Source organism: Stegodyphus dumicola, chromosome 5 (assembly GCF_044657685.1).
Source record: "Stegodyphus dumicola isolate Sdum_Otavi_A_Nest chromosome 5, ASM4465768v1".
Classification (NCBI taxonomy): Eukaryota; Metazoa; Arthropoda; class Arachnida; order Araneae; family Eresidae; genus Stegodyphus; species Stegodyphus dumicola.
In genome coordinates this window covers 202,965,866-202,988,928 of record NC_140772.1, presented here as the reverse complement: position 1 = coordinate 202,988,928, position 23,063 = coordinate 202,965,866, and the positions used below count along the sequence as shown (strand labels likewise).

Below are 23,063 nucleotides of genomic sequence, written 5' to 3'. Positions count from 1 at the left end.
CTAAGAGAAAAATGACTTATTTTGATTCCTTTAAAGAAGGATATGTTTTAGTTGCTTTTTAATTAGCTTTGACTCCCACTTAATTGCCTAATTAGGCTACACAAGTTTCAAAGCATATTATCCTCAACACAAGAATAAAGGACATATTCAACTAAGTACGTAGTATTTAAAAGTTTATTTTAAATAATGTACAGTTCAAGAATTTAGAGTTGCTAGTTTGTGAACGGATGTTGTACACATGCACTTAGACTATAATATACTCGGGAACAGTGGACTGTAGTAATATGACAATATTATTCTCATTAATTTACACCGTTCATGGCCACTCAAAGCCATAAATTCTCCCAGAGTCTTTTAACTCACATTCTCATGTAACAAAACTCTAAAGGCCTGTCTACACGTAGCGATTTTCTCTGCCGACTTAGCTGGCCGACAATATCTGAGATAGCTCACCTGTCCCCAAGGAACGATTTTCTCGTTAGTACAGGAATTCACTCAGCCAATTGCTATGAAAGGAAGTGTTCCCGTCCTCTACAGCGTCACATTGTCTACAATTTGTAAACAAAGCTTACGGTGTTGTCAAATAGTCAAAATAATGGATGACTATTTTAAATTGCTACTATAGATACAGCTACAATTTTGAACTTAGCTACTGCTACAGAAGGGGGGAAAATGCATTTGGACCAGGAATTGGGTCAAATGACGAGAAATTCATAGTGGCTTTGTAATACCGTGCTCTGGGATTTGCGTATATAAGACATGGTACAATTCAGAAAGTATTTACAGATGATGCCGCATGATTTTGATTTTTTGCTAAATTTAGTTTGCAGCAAAATTTTTAACAAATATGCTTTTCCTTTGTGTACTGAGTGCACAGATTACTCCTTTTTTATTTTATGTATTTATTTTTAAATTTCACTTTCTGGCACTCCTATTTGTGCATATAAATCTTGAAATAATAAAATAACCATGTTGCAGAAAAACTAAGTAACTTCTGTGCTTTAAATCAGAACCTTTATTAATGAATAAATAGACAATAATGTCATGAATATCAAACTGATATGAGTAAAAAGTAGTAATAAAGAATAAAGAGTACTACATTGCAAAGCAACAGTGTAATTTCAGTGCAAAAATTTTAAATAAGAAATATCATAAAGGTGCAAAGTCTTAAGTAGTATATTTATTGAACATTAAAAAACTAATACAGTCAAAGGTCGTTAATCCGGACACCCATAATCCGGAATGATCTATAATCCGGACTTCAAAGGTACAAACTTGCGTGTTTAATGTATAATGGACAGTATAAGCTAAGCTAAAATTATCTAATTATCTATTTCAGTTAACGTTGCAGATTGGTTTGTTTCTTAATCTTCGAATTGGATCCGGCTCATTATTTTTTGCAGAGTTTTACAGCAATTTTATAAAAGTAAGCTTAAACTTCCGATTATATCAAATAGAATTTTCGATTCTGGAGCTGCCATAGGATCTATCTACAAAGCGAAAGCGTGTTTCGATGTTCACCAAACAAAAAGTGGAATTGCTGCAAAAAAATGGATAAAAGCATATCCTTTGTTTTTATAACCATTCCAAAATCTGTTTATCAATTTCATGCTGCTCTGTAGGTGGGAGGCGGACATCGCTGCACGCAATGAACTGGAAGTTGGTCTGTCAGCACTATCCTTATCTTCAAGGCAGATGTTTTTATTTTATTCGGTTTATAATTCCTTACTAAATGTAGTATTTCATCTCGATGTACTCCATCTTTGATATGATTTAAGTCAAATTCCTCATCATTATAAATATCACGAATACACATCAAATAGTTTTCTGGTTGCAATTTTCTAATTTCGACTATGTGTAATGTATGCTTTACGCATGTGTGCGCTGAAAGGAATGTTTAATAAAGTAAACAAATAAATATTAAACTTTTTTTTTTTGTAAATTTTGATACCCTTTAGATCATAATTGCTCTTTATTTCATAAATTAGGGTTTCATATTTTTAATTTTATAATTTCTGCATACCATGTTACTAAATTTAAATTGATGATCTATAATCCAGAATTGCCGAAGTCCCGATTAAAGACTTTTGACTGTATCAGCATAGTTAAATAACTAATACAGTCTGAAAACTATGATCATATGACTCTATCAGTTAATCAGCGAATAAAATTTACCAATATTGTATTAAATTGGGCTGTAATTTGCTTTCGCGAAACTCAATTAACACAAAACTGTGTTTGTGACTTTCTTTTGACCAGTAGATCTAAAACACGTGCCAACGGCCATTTGAAAAATAAAAAGAAAGACGTTAAAATTCAATAAACATCTCGCCTGAAGGCGAAAAAACAAAACGCGACTTTTAAGCCATGCACTTAGAATTTAGTGATGGAGAAAATAAATTAAGAAATTCTTCCAGGCACAGAAAGTCCAAAATTAAGGTGGAGGATGGAACCCACGATCTCGGTGCACGGAGAAAACCTAGTCTACTCTTTATGACTAGGCTATGATTGCTCGTGTAGGAGGTGTCGGAAAAGCTATGTTCTTCCTCACCTGATTAACTCCCATTTTCGGCAAAGTCAATTAATTCTCTGCGCTGCTTTATTCTCGACTAGAGATTTTGCTTTTTGAATTTTTTCAATAAGTGCAACCACAGTTTCAAGCAGTTTCTGAATATTTTCATGTAGTACCCATCATTAATAGTTTTTGGAACTTTTATTGGGTTGAGTTAAAATAATTTTCACCCCGAATAGGAAATATTTGAATATATAAAGTAATGGGAAAGACAAAGCTTACCAATATAAGAGATTCCCTTAATTTTTTATTTTTAAAATTTACATTATTTGTGTCCCACAACACAACATTTTCTCTATAGAAATCTATTAGTTGAGTTTTGCTCCAACGAAATGCAGCCATGTTTATTATTCCAAATGAGGAGAAAAGCACATGATCATTCAAAGCAATCTTATTGGCTAGAGACTCCGATTTTATTGTACTCTAGTGAGCAGTGAACACCACTTTTGAAATCGTGGCAGAGAACATGACCGATTTTTGGTGCACACGCAGATCCTTAAAATTGTTGCTCTACGAGAAAGTCGGCCAAGAAAATCGCTTTGTGTAGACAGGCCTTAAGAGCTCAGGGCGCATGTGCAGATGCAAGTATCGAGATGCGCACGCAGACACAACATACCGTCCGCTTTGACATGATGTAATAATTCAAAATTGTAAATCTTACAATGAAAATTTTACATAGTTTCACAATACAAAATACATTTAAAGAATTTTAAATATCAACATAATAACATCAACTACTATAATAAGAAAACACAATAATTAATTACAAACATACTTTTTGGCTTAATTTGGCATAGGTAAAATGCAAGCTTTATTAATTGATCTCTTAAAAATACCGCTTTTTGTTTTCACTGAAACTACTCTATTTACCTAAAAATATCTGTCTGATTCTGCCAAGAGGCCAATTACATACAGGAACGTTATCAATCTTTAAAATTACCATAGTTCCAATTTTTATATTTTCTGCAAATGTTGCACCCATTTAAGGGCCGAAACCCTTGTCTAACAATAGACAGTAAGCCTAGTGGGCCAATATGCATATATTTCTTATGAAACATCACAATAATTAGATTAGTCAACTTATGATTCTTTGGTACGATTATTGGAAATTTTCCATCAAAATTCAACTTACAATTAGCTAATCTGCCTCAAACTCTTAAAATTCCATATTGATCTAAAAACTGAAAAATACATCTTACTTTACTATCTGGAGGTATCTTACCCTCCTTTTGAAAGCTTGAGGTTTCTTTTTTTAATTCAATATTTTGAATCATCTTAATAAGTTCAGCATTTTTTAATTCAGCGCTCTGAAGAGGACCAGAAACTTTGTCCTTTCCTTTGTAGTTGTTTACAAACTTAAAAATATGAATAATTTTACTGTAACTATTAAATTTAAGAAATCCTTAATGAAAGGGTTAGCTTTCATATTAAGAAAAATATTAGAGTCACTAAGGATTTTAAGTTCGTCTGAAAAGTCCTTCACAATGACTTCCACCGGAATCTCCTTATGTGGATAATCGTCAGTTCTCAAGAACAGAAGGCCTTTCCACCACATATCATTTTATAGAAGTTTACTTGGGTCCAAACCTCGGGATATAAGATCACTCGGATTTTCCTTTGATGACACATGAGGCCACTGATGACCATTTGTGAACTCTTGAATTGTTGCCACTAGATTTGCAACAAAGTCTTCAATTGGTAAGACTCTCTTTGTATCCACGAAAGTACGATCATGGAGTCACTCCACAGATAGACTTTGTTCACAGGAATCTCTAATGCAGATATTACTCTTACAATTAACCCTGCAAGTAAGACTAATGCACAAAGCTCCAGTCTCGGAATAGCAACTCATTTTATAGGCGAGACTCTGCATTTCCTAGCCACTAACCTTGTCTTCACTTCTTCATGCCTCGAATGGCACTTGCAATATATGTCTATTTTATAGGCGAGACTCTGCATTTCCTAGCCACTAACCTTGTCTTCACTTCTTCATGTCTCGAATGGCACTTGCAATATATGGCTGCTCCATATGCTACTTCAGAGACATCTGCAAATCCATGAAGTTCCACTTGGTCTACTTCTGCAATAAGGATAAACCTTTCTACTTTTATTTTACTTATAACTTTCAATTCAGTAGAGAACTTCTTCCATTCATCAGCTTCCCTTTTTGGCAGTGGTTCATCCCAATTCAGCTTTAACAACCACAACCGTTGGAGGAAAATTTTGGCTTTACTTATGATTGGCCCTAATAAACCAGTCAGGTCAAACAGTCTTGCAATCATAGACAATATCTGTCGTTTGGTGACAACTATGCCATTATCGAGTTTCACTCTAAAATTGAAACAGTCTCTCCTGAACTTCTAGGACATTCCAAGTGTTATAGATTCTTCTTCATTAGTAAAGGGATAGGTTTGATCTACTTCCACAAGTTCAGCGTGATTACTGCACCACTTGAGCAGTGTCATTTCTGCACTCTTCAGTATTGCAATTAATTGAAATTTAAGCTTTTTAGATGTACTTAATAATTCCACTCCACTGAGTGCATCATCCATATAAAAATTTATAAGTAAGACTGGCGCAGCTAATGGAAATTGTGGACCTTCATCAATTGACAATTGCTTAAGAGTTCTCATAGCTGAGTATGGCACATTAACTGTATGGTAGGCCACAATATTAAGTTCCTAGATTTTCAAAGTGTGCATCATTTTCCTTTTTTTTCCACAGGATTCGCTGCAAGTATCTCTGTTCAGGGTTAATTTCAGTCATTCTATACATTCTCCTAATATCTGCTGTAAATGCGAATGGGTATTTTCAAAATCTAAGCATGATTGAAAAGATATCATCGTGAATAACCCCTCCATTACGTTGTAAAGAATTTAGCGAAATTCCATTTGATGTTAAACATGATGCGTTAAACACTGTTTTCAATTTAGTTGTTTTTGAGGGCGATATACACCATGATGTGGCATATAGTACACTACTCTAGGCTCACTTTTCACTTTAACCTCAGTCATATGCCCTACCTCTTCATACATCTTTAAAAAATCCTGATACAAACTTAAATATTCAGGGTTTTAAACTAATCTTTTTCATAGGGAATTTAACCTTTCAAGGGCAAAATCTTTTGAATTTCCTAAGCAAATATTATCTTCCTTTAGTGGCATGGTTACAATGTATCTTTCTTCTTCATTCTGCTTATGAGTTTGCACAGAATATTCTTCACATATTACTGTTTATTTTTTGAATGGCTGTTTCAACATTCTCTATTTCCCAAAATTTCCTCATTATTTGTTCTAAGTATCTGTTGTTTTCATTACTCACAATGTATGCGGGTTTGTTCTTCTAATGTATTGCTTCCTGACACAATAAACCCATACATGCTGTGTTGCAAAATAAGACTGGAGTTTTCATAGTGAATCTGATCAGACTTTAATATTTCAAAGAAAATCACAGCTCTTAAAAGCATCTCTGTATATTCTCATACATTAAAATTCTCATCAGCTAATTTTATGTTACAAAAATCCTGCATTTTAATATCAATTTTCCTTGAAGGAATCAAATCTTGCGTGATTTTTGGTACTACTACTAAGTCTAAATGTCTTAAGTAACTTTTATCTTTATTGGTAATGCATGCCGAAACTCTCAATCGAATTATAAACAAGGAATCATTTAATCTGGAAATTGTGATGTTTACCTTCTCTGACTTCAGTAAGAGTCTATTCACACAGTCTCTGCTTATAAAAGATGAAGTACTGCCGCCATCAAGTAATATTTTGACTGGATGTAGCTTTCCCATACTATCATTAATAAAGCAGATTACGGTGCTCAAAGGAACACTTTTTGATTTGTTTACACTTGTGGCTGTAAGTTGCTGTTGGACAGAAAGTCTGGCGCTAGAGGGTTGGAAAGCACACTGGAACTACTCACTGTCTCGTTTTTATTTTTTGTTCTCTTTTGATGATTTATGTACTACCCGAAAATGTATTGTCACGTGTTGTCTTTTCCCACATACAGAACATGAAACTTTTGATTTGCAGTTTTTAACAGAATTATTTATCCCCTTAACTGCTGCGGGCGTATATATATGCCTTGCTCAGCCGATACATTAACTGCCACGGGCGTACTTATACGCACTTCCAAAATACTATCATTTTCTTTGTGCTGCTACCCATAAAATTATTCACAAAGCTTTGGAATGCAACACCACAATGACTTTGACAAAGTATGCAAAGGAGGATACTATTTCAGAGAAGTGTGGGGAGAAATTGGAGGGAGGGATGTGTCTAAAGCCGTGAAAATAATGACTGCACAGTATTGGCTGGTGTTGTTTGAGTGAAACGTATTTTTTATTATTATTATTATTATTATGTGTTCTCCGTTTTCATTTACTTTTTGTAGTAGGTTCCAGGAATAAAGAAATATATAACGAATGTTTCAAACCCATTTATCTTTTTTGAATTATTTTTTGATGAACTGCTCGGGCTTCATATTGTTACTGAAACTAACCATTTTGTAGGTGAGTATATGAACCAACACCTTGCAAATGAAAAATCAAGAACAAAATCGTGGCATTCAACCAGTTCAGAAGAAATATGTATTTTTTTAGGCATGCTGATTTCACAAGGTATAACACTGACACCTTATATTACACTTTACTGGTCTAAAAATGAATTGATCGAAACTCCATTTTAGGGATCTTTTTTATTATAAAAACATTATTTTTATTATACTTACATCTTTTTATTAGACGTTTACTCAAAACATTAAATTTTGTGCATTCATGTTTTTCTTTTATTCTTTATTTTGTGAAAGTAAATAGTTTTTAGAAAGTAAAACCTGCACTTATTTTCCTCCAATACATCGTATAACTACATGCGCCTGTGTGAAAAACTGTGGCACTGGAAAATAAATCTTGTACGTTTTGCGCGGCAGTTAAGGTGTTAATGCTATGCAATTAAAGCATAATTTGTTACTTTTAATTATTTGAACTCTATCATTAACCTGCAGTTTGAAATAATTTTTGCATTTTGCAAGAAATGATTTTCCTCACAAAGAACACACTTTAAGCCTTTTTTTACATCAGCAAAGGATACCTTTGAAACATTCGTCTGATATTATTAACTGCTTCAAACTTTCAAAATCAGACACTTAATTTTAAGTAATATTCATAATCTGTCGTTAATCACGACACGAACTGCACATGAGACTCATTTAGGCATTGAGCCTTTTTAAAATTCTCTAAAACAATTTTGATGTGGGTTCGAATTCTTTTAGAACAATAGCTTTTACTTTTTCATAGTCACTTATATCCTCATCTGTAATGTACACAATAATGTTCGAAGCCCGTTTCCCTAACAAGTTTAACAAAACTCCAGTTTTTAGGTATTTGGAACTTTCAATGTTAGTGTTCTTATACTTTTAATAAGTGAATCTAAGGAGTCGGAAATTTCTCCTTTTGTTTCACTTTGATCATTATTATCACTTTTGCTTTCAGCTCGTAATCAAGCAATTTCAAGTTCTGTTTTACATCTCTGCACTTTAATTTGTTTTAACTGTAATATTTTAGCTTCTTCAGATTTACGAGGCTCTACTATGGAATTACCCAATTCTATGGCTGAATTTGGTTTGGATTTAAAAGCTTCATTACTTTTAATCGCTAGATTTAAATCTGCAACAGTTATCTTTTCACTTAATTCTATATTTAGTTCTAAAGCTAGTAGCTTTAAATCTTCTTTGAGTGCACCTTTTATCAACATTATACTCTTAATAAAATAACACAAGATAATAAAGTAATTTTTCTCAAAATACTCGTAACACAGTACTTAAATACTATAAATTTTCTCGAAACTGTTATACAGTATCTCGCTAATAAAAATGGCACTATTTTTAAGTCAAAACTGCTGACTCGCTCATTACTTGTAATTAACTCACAATCCATAGGTCTCTGGCCCAAAACGGACTACAATGCACTTACACTATAATATACTCAAGCAATGGACTGCAGTAATATGACACTTTTATTCTCATTAATTTACTCTATTCATGGCCACTCGAAGCCACGGATTTTCTCAGACTCATAACTCACATTCCCATGTAACAAAACTCTTAAGAGCTCAGGGTGCATGCACATCACAAGTATTGATATGCATGCGCAGATGCAACAGCAGGTGCAATAATAAGTCCACATTTCTAACTATTCAGTCAACTAGATATCTAAAAAAAAAAAAAAAACTTTCATAATATCCAAATTTCATAATTTCATAATATCCAAAGTACACAATTTACTTATGCAACGAAGTCTCGTAATTGTCTTCATAGTCATTCCCTCAAAATCAACCTTCAAATATGATGAACATTTTCTGAAGCAGGAACTAATTTTATTAGGCTTCAGTGTGAGCTGCAATTAAGAAGCTGCTGTGCTTAAACTTACTTTCATATAAGTATATTTTCATAAAAGTTCTGAATTATTGTGATGAAAGGGAAGAACAGGACATGAAAAAAATGTTGGGGAAGTTTACATTATTGTCAAAGTTTTTAAGTTTACTAATGGACAAAACATGCTTTTTCATTTTGATGAGCACATGTAGCAACTGGCAGGAATGTATATTTCATGTAAAATCCTTCTTGTTATCTTTTTTCTTGTAGTATTTTCACATCTGTTTGTTAAAGTCTGTTTTTTAAGTCAATAAGCAAATTAATATAAATACTATCTTTTCGCCTTGAATTAATAGTTAAATGCATACGTTTCTATCCCCATAATTATTCTTTTTATGTTCAGTTGGCATTTCTAACCTTTACCCATCATTCTTTGCACTCTGTTTTGGCTGTAGGTTATTGCCTGTTTTGTTTTCCAGCTCTGCTTATATCTTTTGATCTATCTTCTTTCAACTTTGCTTCTATCTTATGTTCTGTTCTGTTCTGTCTTCTTCTTTCTTTACCAAATCAGTTTTGAGTACTTCTTTACCGTTTTGAGACAGCGTGAGAAATAATTTTCAGAGTGCTTTGCAAATTATTCTGAAGTTTTAATTGATAAAATACATCAATAAAATTTTAAATTAATAAAAAATACAAGAAAGACTATTTACAAGAAGAAGCAACAAAACCTTTCACCTGAACTTTGAAAGCAGACACTCAGTGATTCTCAGTCTCTTATAAAGCATCCATATGAGAATCATATAAAATATCTCTCTATAACTCTTTAGAAAATGAATCATCATTCTCAGTCATGTCACTAATTCGCTCATTTACCATGCAAATATAATCCTTCCTCTCATAAATAACGCTTGCTTATCATAATAAACTGAAGTCAAGGCTTTCCAAAATGGAAATAATATAAGCGATAAAAGCAATGCAAAGCATAACAAAACCCCACATAGTAACCCTACATAGTAGTAAAAAAAGGATTCAAAGGGATATCAGAAACACAAATGTTTATGTCACGTGACAAGTTAACCCTCTAAGTGGCAATTTATTATATTTTTATTGATATCTGTAAGAACGTATATATATGTGCATATTAAAATATGCCAAAGAAATTAAGGCAATATATAAAAAGTACACAAAATCAGGTGTGAAATACCAGAAGAGTTTTTACATTAAAATATAAAAAAATAATATGTTCTCATAGTAGTTTTGGAAAATTTGTCCTTTCTTAGCATAAATCCTAGTCGCTCAGAGGGTTAAAGAGCCAAGTTGCTAACATTATGCTTTCTGTCCTTTTCTGCAACAGCTGAACCAGCATTATGCAAAATTTGATTAAATTGAAGGTTCAGAATCCTAAAATTATATTCAGTTCAGCAGTGATGGACACAGGATGTCATCTGGTGGCCTTTAAAACATTTTCATTTTCAAAAAGGCACTGGCGCAAATGTGTGATGGCCAGGGGTGAACAATAAAACACTCTGCTACACCAGTGTGTTTTTATGTTCATTTTTAGATATATCATGCATGGTCCATCATCACCCTGCTTTCACTGTCAGTAACAATATTTTCTGAATTTGGAACCATACTATAAATTTCTCCGTCTGTTAGTTGATTAACTATTGGATCATTGTCATTGCAATGAAAAACTTCTGTGTGTCATCTTCATTTATTACCACTTCTCCACATTTCTTCACAAATTCCATTAATTGGAAAATTTAACTTTAGATTATTTGCGATATCGGAAAACCTTCTAATTTATGACTACCATCATAAAGTTTAGCAAGCGTCTGCTATGCACTATTTGCAATGAACCATGAGATTGGTGATTAAAAACATGATCTGCTGCTAAAATTTTGTCTTGCTTCTGTTGCACACTAAGAAAATTAAGCGAGAATTATACAGTAGAATACAGCAATGCTTGGGACTAGAAGATCTGCAAATTCCTGGACAAAAAAAGGTAAATCATTATATTTGGACCAAAAATGCAAAATAAATAAGGACAGTAAGGACATATACAGTAAAGGACGAGCATTAAGAAGATATGCAATAAAGACATATGAAAATAAAGGACATTAATAAAGCATAAAATATTTAATTTTTTTTTACAGGTTTCAAACATTTTTCTGATTGAGGTTTGTTTTAAAACTTAAGGGTGCTGCAGAGTAATTTCCTTAGTTCCCCCTTTTTTTGTAAATTAGTAAAGTATATAGATTCATAATCTCTTGTTTTGTGACATAGTTCTCTTCTAAAAATTTTAGGTATTTTTCACCATGTTCCAAACCTTCATTAAAAGATGTTCTATCAAATTCAATGTGTGTGTCAGTGTCAGAATTGTTTTCTTGCTGTGCAGAGTTCAAAACAGAGCCAGTAATTTCATCATCGATCAACTGATATGCCACTGTTGGCTTATCTGGACACATCATCCATTCACTGAAACCTTTGTTCTGCAAAGCCTCCTTATTTGTTCTTTCTTTTGAGAAAAAAGAATTCTCTTGCATTAACTTTTGCTTCACTGACCGTAAAATCAGAAAATTCACCATCATTGCTCTCGGTTTCAATAAACAGAGAAGACGGCCATAAATCATGCCAGCCATTTACTAATGTTGTTTGGAAAACAGAATTCCATGATTCTGTTAATGAACAAACACAGTCTTTGATAGTGAATGTTTTTTTTTAATAATCTCAAAGTGAAGTAGAATGGTCTCTTGGGGGGGGGGAATTCAGAAACTGCGATTAGTAGTGGCATTTAATACTGTGTAGTCCTTTGGGTGAATCCATAATTAGTATTGAGGCAAAAAAGGGGTTGCACAGCCTTATCACATGTTAAAATGGTTGCATCTGGATGTGCAGAAGAGTTTTCTAATGGTAATAAAATTTTGCAATTTTATGGTAACCCTACACTGTTTAATAAAGCCTAGCTAGCCTCTTTAATAAAATGTTCCATGAACCATTTGCTCATAAGTTGTTTTCATGAACCTGGAATCTTTATTATTGTAAATCACAGGCGAGGCTCTGGGATTGGTGGTGTTACCCACTACCATTGGTGATTTACATTTGTTAGTTTTAGCTGCATTGCTACTTACTAAAATAGTAACTTTTTCTTTAGCTTCTTTCACCCTTGATGGTGCACTTTCCTCGCTCAAATGTCTTGCTTGCAAACATCGGCAAAGAAGTCCAGGTTTGTCTGTATTAAAAATTTGTCCTTGTATCGTCCATATTAAAAATTTGTTCTGGGCTAAGATTTGCTTTTGCAGCTGGCACAGAAAATTCATGAATAAATTCCTCTGTGGCATCTTTATCTGTTGAAATTTTTTCTCCACAGGCTTTCAGATAAGATATACCATGTCTGTACTCAATTCTGTTCTCGTAACATCCTCTATTTTTTAATCAGAGTAAATCTGTTTTCCTTTCCTCTCAAGAGCAGCCCTGAAATTAGTACCCTATCATTTTGTTGCAGCCAGAACAACATGACAGCATCGAAGTTTGCCAATTTTGCCTCGTGCAAAGGTTTCTTTTTTTGGATTCTGGTGTTAGAATCACTGTTGCTATAAAATTTCAGCAGTTTTCTTCATTTTTATTTATATCATATAAGCTCCTCATCACAATTCCCTACAAGTTCTGCTATAAACCGAGGAGTAGCACCTCTCTCCGTCTTTTGCAAAATTGCCACTTTTTGCATTGCCATTGCAACATGTTTATGTTTTTCAACATTGCAAGCAGTAAAATCATGAATGTTTTTCTTACCTTTCATTGTAATAAGAAGTGCTGAAATTAAAAATTATTAAAAATAAAATAATAAGAAAATTAAAAATTAAAAATATAAATAATAAGTGCTGAAAGCATAAAGTCAGTGATGAACTGAATGTTTGGTTCGATATGTATGCCAAGCAATAAAGCAGATATGGAGCAAAATTATTGATCATACAGATTTATATATTTATATTCATATACTCTACATACTTTATTATGAAATATATAGTAGACATTTTTGCATGCTTTCTCCCTTTTCACAACCCCCCCCCAAATTGCTTGTAGTCGAAAGGTCTGGATATTGAGCTTTCGAATTTCAGACTTTGCACTTTATATATGTAATAGATTAAAGAGGTTTATTGCATAGCTATAATGATGAAACTTGCAGAAAGACATAGCTATAGATTCAGTATAATTTTATTAATGGATAACGCAGTTCTTTAGATACAGAATAGGATTCAGACATAATTATTCCCACAATTTTGGAATGTTAGCATATCACAATACAGTGGATGATGGACTAAAGCAAGGGGTGATGTGTTACTTTGATGCAGATAAGCAGGAAAGTACACTGCACATTCAAAAGAAGCATGTGAGAGAGAAAAGAAGTTTTGGTTTAAATAGAAATTTTATTCAGTGATCGGATAAGTGATGTTATCTAATGTTATTTTGGATAAGTGGCATTGTAGTGTCACGTAAGAGCTTATGATGTGGATTAATTTTGAAATCACATAGTTTAAATTGGTATGTTATAAATAGTTACTATTTTTAGGACAGAAAGGGAAAGTACCCAAATTAATTTATTACCAATTAAAATTAAGAAGTTTGCTTTACATATTTTTACTGTATATATATATAAGTGAACAGATAAATTAATGTAATTAAGTAAATAAGGTAAAAATGGACTTACAAAGCTTTCTACAACATTTAATAAGATTTACAGCATTTACTAAGATTTAGCTTTTTATTCTTCGTTTCCAAAGAGATGATCAGAATTCCTAACAAAATACAATAGCTGCTTTAAGAATAATTGGCAGCCTTAAAATTAACTATTCTAGGGTGCTCTCCCTCAAAATTCATCTCTTCTCCCAAATTCGAGATATTTCCATGTTATTTGTATCCCCATTAATCTGTGTATATAAGAAAATATTGTAATTGCTTATGATCAAGAAGTATATTGTCTACGAAGAATTATTTTAATCTGCTTGAAAATAAAGATTGGTAATTTATCAAAATCCAGTTTTGTTATCTTTCTCAGTATGCATTCAACCCCCTGCCATGATGACTGCAAGCTGATTCTTTTCTACACATTAAATTATCATATATATATATATATAGTCATATGCATTAATCACGCAAATTATTATCAATTACAATATCTGATGTTCTGTTTAGGAAGACTTTGAAATAAACTTTGCAGTATGTTATCTACATGGATGTTGGAATGTATTGGCAATCAAAAATTCTGCCATTACTGAGTGTCTGAGTAGCATAAGATCTAAAATGTTTGGACAATTGCATTTGATTCTTTAAACCCCTATCACATATGTTTCCTCTAGGTGGGACTTAATATCCAAAGGGACATAACCAGCGTTTCCAGGAAACATGCATAGCTAGGTTACCATTTTCCCTTACAAAGCAGACTAAAACGCCTAACAGTAATTGATCATTGCTCAGATTGGCGAAAGAGATGTTTATTTTCAAATTAAAGGCTGTATCGCTCTTATGGAAGCATTTCGGTATTTTCTTTTTGACATTTAAATCTTGTTTGTTAGTATGGAAGATTAAATGTAATACGAGTGAAATACATATGAGTTTTACTATGTTTCAGCACTTTCATAAATACTATGAATCAAAATAGCACATATTCTGAATTTTATAACTTCCTTCTTGTTTGTTTCATCGCTTAGAGAAAAAATTAAAATGTGTACAACAAAGAAATCTTTTTATTTAAAGCGTCCATTTAATAATATTGAGTTATTTAAAATTAGATTATGTTTGTGATTAAAATTCCTAAAGTATTTGTTGTTTTTGTAATACTTTTTTAAATCCTTTAATAAGATTCATATATGTCTGTTTCACTTGCTACATTATACTCATATTTATGCCATAATGTAACCTACTAAAAATATATAACTCAGAATGGTCAATCAATTTTTCAAGTCACTTCTTAAATAGTGTATATGAAGATGTATGTAAAATATATTATTAATGTTAACAGAAAATGAGACTGAACTAGATAATCAGTTTTTGTATTTTTTCTATTGTAATTTGTAGATAAAAATTATCCAGTTAAAATATGTTTTTCAAATGTGATCAGTGACTTTTAACATTTTATATTCCTCAAAATAAAAACAGTAAATGCAATATTATTTAGTCGCTGAACTCTTATTTTTCTATTAATGTAATGTGTACCATAAATGCACAAAATTATTAACTTATATAGACTAACAGTAATATTATTCATTGAATTCCTATTTTTCTGTTCGTATGCATAATTAAGTGTAAAATAATTTTACATAGATTAAAATATATAGAAATAGAAGCTCAATTTTATTTACACAACGGGGGGGGGGGGGGTATTTTATATTTTGGAAAAAATAAATTAAAGAAATCAGCTATAACAATAACTTTGACTTGAGGATCAATTGCTGTATTTTTAATTTTAGCTCATCTCTTTCGCACAAGTCCATTATATATAGAAGGAAGCTACATATTTTCCAAGCAGAACTTAAGTATTATTTTCCATTTCCTGCACATTTAAAAGTGCAGCGGAAGTAGAAGATATTAAGTCCTGAGCATCACTATCCTCCCTTTTACGTATGTATTTCATGAATAAAATCGGCTTCTATTTTTCTACCATCCATGATCTTACTACTCCAGCCATTGCCAAATTGGAAATTATGTTTGATCTTTCAGAAGCAGGACTTTTGTCAGATTGGTTGATCTCTACCCGGGATAGAGCTGCAGATGAAGCATTTTCAGTGAAGTATAAAAAAATCCCATGTAGCTGGTACATCATTTCTGTAGCTATTTGGGACTTCTCTTCTGCTGGAGCTGTTTCTTCTAGGAATCCTCCCCTTTAAACCAATGCTACAAATCTTGTTTTTCAGAAAAGTCCTGGCTAGCAGGGACCATTCCTAGATGTGATAACTTCTTTAGTATTGCTGATTTTTCTATAATCATTTCTGGCAATTTTAAATCTTTCTTTGTTTTTTAATGTAACTACACACTGAATTTTCTCCATTGCTGTATGAATAGCAATCCTTTAATATTATTGTTAAAATATATGTGATTAATTTTTTCAAATAATTTGCTCTCAGAAATTCTTTTAAATTTTTTATTATAGGAATTAAGCCATTACTAGAATGGTTAGAGTATGTCCTAATAAACATACAGTAATGTTATTTTGTTTTAGATATATGTGTCATCTTGCTGCATGAAACTTAATTACTTCACATTCTGCTGTTTTCTCTACTTACTTTATGAGTTGCAATGTTGTAAAGTGGAATTTACAACTGAGCATCTTTAATGAAGTTTTAGTTAGTATTTAATGTTCAGATTTTACAAGTTACGATAGTAGAAAATAATTGCATACCATTGTGTGTAAGCTAGCTGCCTCCATTGGCTATATATTGTTTATTCTGAAGGTATAAACTGCATAACTGATTGATGCCATATAACTCTTTATTATTAGCTCAGTAGATAATCATTGTTGAACTGTAAAAAATCAAAGTAAATCCAAAATCTCGTTTATTTTATAAAGTGTCAAATAAATTGTTTTCTTTCAATTTTAGGATTTATCTAAAAAGCCATTCAAGATACCTAATTATATGCCTAGTTCATCTGTTCTTCACGAAAAGCATCATTTTCTTGAGAACAAATCTGATTATGAACTTAACATTAAAAATCCTCATAAAACATATAGGACTTGTGAAATCACATCTTCTAGAACTCAAGAAGGAAATTCATTTGATGTGTCTTCTAAATGCCCTGACAATGATGTTAAAGAAACAATTGCAGATTTATTAACAAATTTTGAATCTATCTCATTAGATGTTGAAAAGGATGTATCAGCTTGTGTAAAAAACATGGTTACAAATTGTGTTGAAAGTGTGTGCATGCTTGAAAAAGATTGTAGATTAGAACCAATGGAAAAAAGTGAAGATAGTTCTTGTGATAAAAATTCATCTGCAGTAAATCGCCAATATCTTGAAACCAGTGTAAACAGTGATGTGCATCAAAATTCCATTAAGAATGTGAGTGAAAGAAATCTTGAATCCTCATCATGTTCTATATATGTTACTTCAGACAAAATAAAGAAAGGTATAATTTGTTATTTTATTTTGCATTTCATGTTCATTTTTAAAAATAAAAATGTTGTATTTTTATTTTTCATATTTTGTTTTTATTTTAGAGAAGCAAAATTCAGTAGATTTAATCACAATCAGATCGAAATTAGAAAAAGGAAAATACAAAACTATTGTAAGGAAATTGATTTTTAAGTATTTTTTACATTCAAAATTTTATAGTAAAGTACTATGAAATAATTTTTTTATATTTTTATAGTCTTCATTTTTTGATGAAGTCATTGATGCTATTGAAGCAGGCAATGATGCTGAGAAAAAGCATTATACTAATGAAGCTAAAGTAGTTTTTATCAAAGTAAGTGTATTGAAAGTATTAATCTAGTTCAGTACTGCAAATTTCAATTATTATCATAGTAAAAGTTGACATATTTCAGAATAAAACTGTAAAAAATTTATATGCTATTGTTTATTAATAATTAAGTGTGTAAGGGATGTTTTTGATAAATAATTATTTTATATCCAGTGGGATCATAAATTCATAATTCTCTTCTTTTAACAGCAAATAGAAAAAGCTTTCCCTTGGTTCAAAATTCCTGCATCAAAAATTTGGAATGGTAAAAATGATTTTCCAGAGGGAATGCTGCCTAATGCTGTTGTGCCTCCATACAATGATCATACATATTCTCAGTATCTGAAACGAATTACTGCTCTTCCAGCTACAAGCTGTGAAGGTAACGTAAATTAAAATATTGTGTTTATTAAACTGATAGATTAAAAAAAAAATAATTTTGCTTCATTAGATGTTGCCCCGGAAGCCAGTCATACACTTAAATTACTGACAATATAAATGACTGATCAAAAATTAATCCATAGAAGATTATATTGTTTGCAATCAGATGATATTGAAAAGTCTTGAAATTATTATTAAAAAAATGCTGTGAAGAGAAGGGAAAAAGAAAACCAAAAAATAATGTGTAAATTTACTTACATATAGAACTAGGGTCTTGATAATTTGTGTAAATTTTCTTACATATAGCACTAGGGTCTTGATAATTTGTGTAAATTTTCTTACATATAGCACTAGGGTCTTGATAATTTGTGTAAATTTACTTACATATAGCACTAGGGTCTTGATAATTTTTTTTTTCCCTTTCCCAAAACTGTTAAAACATGAATTCATTTCTGAAGTTCAATTCAGACACATAGTGGTAGAATAGAATTTCCATGTTCTATCTGGTATTAAATTCATCATCCCTTGTGGTGCACCTCGGGCAACATTCTCGATGATGAGATCGCTAAATAACTATTTTCCATTGTATACATCAATTATATTCAGTTCTGCTCTATACTGTCTACTGTTGACTATTATTGTGTGGTATTTCATGAATTTGTTTTTAATTTTTTTTCTCTGCTGTAAATGGATTAAGGAGAATAATTTTTGTGCTCGATAAAGAAGAACCAAGCTTTCTTTTGAAATGCATGAGCCTTTTTATTATTACTAGTGATGCCTCCTTTCACAAAATATGCAAAAGTTTATTTTCCTCATTTCTAAAGTATTGATTAAAAAATTTACCCGTCATTTAAATTCTATTGACTTTAGATGAAATAAACCATTAAAAATTCAAATCAAGACAGAAAATTCTAGTTTAAATTATGTATAAGCTATTGAAGGTTTTCTATTCTTTTTAATTAAATTCTATGATATTTTGTTTGTTACATATGTATATATGTAAAACATAAAAAATATGATGGCTTTGCTCTGCACGAACATTCAACCTATAATTAACTTTCCGCAATTTCAAGATCTTCCTCCTATACCAGTACTTTCGAGAACATTCTGGCAGGTTATACAAGTGCTAGTATAAATACTGAGTGCACACCATGTTTCATCAGACTGCTTTCTTCTACCACTGCTACGAGACCTTTCTGTTGCTTATCCTGTCTTTTTCTTCCCTTTGTTAGAACAGTTATGATGTAAACAGTTATGTCTAAATTTAATTTTACTTAGTTTAGAATGGAGAATTTCATCTAAAGGCAAAATGATCTGCTGTGAGAATTGAATAAAGATGTGGAATCTAAAAAGCTAAATCCTTCTTGTCATCATTTTGCAGCCTTCTTCTAAGCCATAACAACGCCCAGACTATGATGTAGTTATATTGTCAAGTTTTGTCATTCCTGTGCCTGCCTGCCAAAATATTATGTATATATATATAAAACACATGTCATAAAAATACCCATTTAAATGCATAAAACTATTTCTTTAACTAGCTTTTATTATTATTTCCTCTGTACAATTCATTTTAATTTTGAATTTTTCTGCAAATTAAGAGAAAGTGTAACAATTTTTTTTTAATTGCAGAAAAAAGACCACTCCTTGATTCTCGTACGTGTGTTTTATGTGGTTATTGTGGAGACAGCAAACCAAAGGTATATATTTATTATTATATGGCAGCTTTCTTTTAAATCAGGGTTGCCACGCTACCTTAGACAACTGGGAAAAAGTCAGGAAATTCAAAAATTGACCAAAGAAGTCAGAGACTTTAAATATTTTAGCCAAAATCTAGAAAGTCAAGAAATTTCATAAAGCAACTTTTGTGCCAACGTTGGAAGCAGATCACTTTCTGGGTCAATTATATATAGCATTAGCATCATCCTGGGAGCTGGCGTAGAGCCATTTTTCACAATGCCAATCAGATTGTCTCTCAGAAAGGCAAAGCAAGTTTCCAGCATCTTTGTTTCCAATAACCTGCAGAATCCAGAGAGCATGACTCGCATGTTCTTGCGAAGAATTGTCATATTTGTGTCATATGGTTTAGGTCCATACATCAAGAAGATGCTCATTTCTGATCTTAGGAACACCGAATTTGTAATATTCTTTGATGAAGCTTTAAATAGAGTTGTCCAGAATGGTCAAATGGAACTTTTTGTTAGATTTTGGAACAATATGAAGAAAGAGGTGAGCACAAGATACCTCAGATCAATTTTTGGGGGTATACTACTATATTGACCTTCTGAGACTTTTTTTCAGGGAACATCAGAACAAGATAAAAAGAAATTGCCCCATGTATCTTGTGTCCAAATGAAAATCTTAGATTCCTCACGGATTTGAAAGAAAATAATGACTTTCATGTATTAGATATTGGGTTCTGTGGTTTGCATGTTGTTTACAGCTCCTTTAGTGCTGTTGACTGGAATCTGGTGCTTTATTTAAAGACATGCATAGAGTATTTACAAGGTCTGTCTAAACCTTGAATTTTTCTACACATAGTAGTGATGCTAGGCCAGCACCACTGTGCACAGTGAAATTAGACAGCTTGATGTGCATTCTTGAATTTTTTCTTGGCATTCTGGTGAGTCAGTCATTGCCTACGGTCCATCAAATAAATTGTCAGATTGTTGTATACTGGCCATTGAGTGAATTTTGATTTCTCTTAAAATGACTGAGTGAATTAAAAAGCAATACTGCATTAAATTTATTTTAAAGTTTGGTGATTCTCAAAATGAAGCAATTTGTAAGATTCAGCTGGAGGTTGGAGACGATGCTATGGGATTAACACAAATTAAGGAGTGGTTCGACTGATTCAAAAATGGCCGAACACTAGTGGAGAGTGATCAGCGTTCAGAGAGGCCACAAACTGCTCAGAATGCAGCTGTTATTGAGAAAGTAGAAATTCTAATAATGGGAGTTCATTATTTGACCATACGAGGGATTGCTGAAGAAGTTGAGATAAGTAACGATTCTGCATATGCAATTTTGCACAAAGATTTGAACATGCACATAGTGGCTGCAAAATTCATGCCAAAACTTTTGCCGATGGAACAGAAAGAACTCCATTTTGAGGCTTCACAAGACATGCTGGACACTACCAACATTGATCCTGAGTTTCTGAATATTTTGATAACTGGTGATGAGTCATGAGTTTACAGGTACACCTTACAAACAAAAGTACAGTGATTGCAGTTGAAATTGAAGCATTCCCAGTCCCCAGAATTTCTGTGCACAAGGCAAAAAGAAAAAAAAAAAAAAAAAAAAGAAAAAAAAAAAAAAAAAAAAAAACTGAAATATTTCAGATTTTAAATTACGTCCAAAGGGGCATTTTTTTTTAACGTTTTGAGTGTTACCTTTATTTATTAAATATCATGTTCTTTGCACTTAAACCATGAAATTCAGTTCAAGAGCAATATCGCAAAATAGTTTTAAAACGAGCATATCTTTAGAATTTCCGATATACACAGTCTCGCGAGCTGGAGATAAAAGTATTTTTTTTCTATATAACGTTGCCATTTCTCGCTTTTAAAGCATTGAGTTTGTAAATCAAAAATTCGTTAAAGTTTTACAAAATATAAAATCTATAATAAAACAAATTCCAAATTTGGGATTTCAAATGCCCATATTCGCAGTAGGATTTCGTCATTCAAAATTCAATGGCTCTATGTGCCATTGTTTTATCACAATGCGAGAAATAGACAATCATTTATGCAGATTTTTCATTATTTAATTTCTTCAAATATAATGCAGGACTTTTGTGGCAACAGTTTGAAAAGTGAACCGACGTTTATGAGTCCGACGCAAAATGCCAAAACGAAAGCAATAGTCCTTCGGGACTGAAATCCCTTTGGACTAAAAAGCACTAGAGGTGAGGAGCAAAATCGGTGGAATTCTAACTATAATCTTTGACATCCGAGGAATTGTGCATCATCCAAACTGCCTAAGTCTGTATCATTTGAAAGACTGGGAAAAGCTTTTCAAAATGAGCTTCTTTTGGCAAAAATATCTTCTCTTTTTTTCCTCCCTGTTGTGTTCTACCTCTATTTTTTAGCTAAAAGTGGAGTGTCTGATTTAAAAGAAAAGTGAATTCAGAACTCTGTGCAGAATCTTTTTGGTAGGCTTGCATCAAAAATAGTTGAAAGAAGCCTATTTAAGTATAGCTTGGTCAAATACATTTCTTCATTAGATTGAGCTCATTACATCTAATGAATTGTTATGTGAGAAAAGGATGGAAAGGTTACTGCATAGACTGTGTGAAAGTGAACGAATAAATTTGCAGTTGTGGTTAAATCAAAAGTGCAGTTTAAAGAATTCTTATTCAGAAGTAAGAGCGTTTGGAAAGATACTTTTGTCAACTATGCAACTTAATCTTTTTACAAGGGCTTGATTAATAATCCAAAATTTGAACAATTTTGGAGTGTTGTAAAACTAGTTCTAATTTTATTAGATAGCAATGCCGCAATAGAAAGTGGTTTCTCAGTTAATAATGATATGTTGGTGAAAACCTTTCAGGAAATTTCTTTAACAGCAATGCAAACTGTTTATACTGCCATAAAAGTAAATGGAGGTGTGATGACTATTAATATAATTTCTGATATGTTACAGTATGCAAAATCTGCTTTTGGTGCATATCATCAAGCACTTGAAGACGAAAAGTTATGTGATAGTGAAGATTTCATTTTATAAACAATAGCTTCCATTCCAGAATTTATTTTTAATACTTTTTAAAACAACAAAGCCATTCATGGCATGATTTTATCACAATAAGTGGTTGGGAAAAAACCAACGTTGAAAAATTTATGCATAGTACTGAAAAGTCAATTCAATTTAATTTCTAATTTTCTGTGTTACTTAGATGGAATAAATTTTAAGTATTTAATTTCTTTTGTGAATGTATGTTTTTATGCATGCAAAATTAATATTTAAGTTGTACTCTTAAATAAATGTATTTCAGTACCTGTGATTGCAGGTATTTCAGATGCACTAATAATCACTACTGTTATGTACTCGTTTCATGTAATTAAAAAAGGAATTTATTTGGATACAATTGATAACTAATTTTAAGATACAATTGATTGCTGAAGAAAAAGTTAGTTTAGTATGTAAATGCAGTATAGCAAGTTTCTTAGTTTAGCAAAAACTTAATTTAAAAATCTCAGAGGAGAACAACTCCTATAATAACTTAGAAGCCAAACAACGAAAATAAGTTTTATATTTTCAAATTTTCACAGGACTAGTT

The 23,063-nt window shown here is 31.9% G+C and overlaps 1 protein-coding gene across 3 annotated transcripts in view; it reads left to right on the top strand.

Annotated features, from left to right (window-relative positions):
- The window catches only part of trx (histone lysine N-methyltransferase trithorax), a 215,579-nt gene that overhangs the window by 87,344 nt on the left and 105,172 nt on the right, over nucleotides 1–23,063 (top strand). For all 3 annotated transcript variants that reach the window (XR_015041387.1, XM_085817559.1, XM_085817560.1), the window contains 5 exons: nucleotides 16,543–17,071; nucleotides 17,163–17,230; nucleotides 17,315–17,410; nucleotides 17,615–17,786; nucleotides 19,415–19,482. Coding sequence is in view for 2 of the 3 variants with exons in the window: in XM_085817559.1 (XP_085673685.1) it covers nucleotides 16,543–17,071; nucleotides 17,163–17,230; nucleotides 17,315–17,410; nucleotides 17,615–17,786; nucleotides 19,415–19,482 (933 nt within the window). In the remaining variant the exon portion in view is untranslated. The remainder of the gene's footprint in view (nucleotides 1–16,542; nucleotides 17,072–17,162; nucleotides 17,231–17,314; nucleotides 17,411–17,614; nucleotides 17,787–19,414; nucleotides 19,483–23,063) is intronic.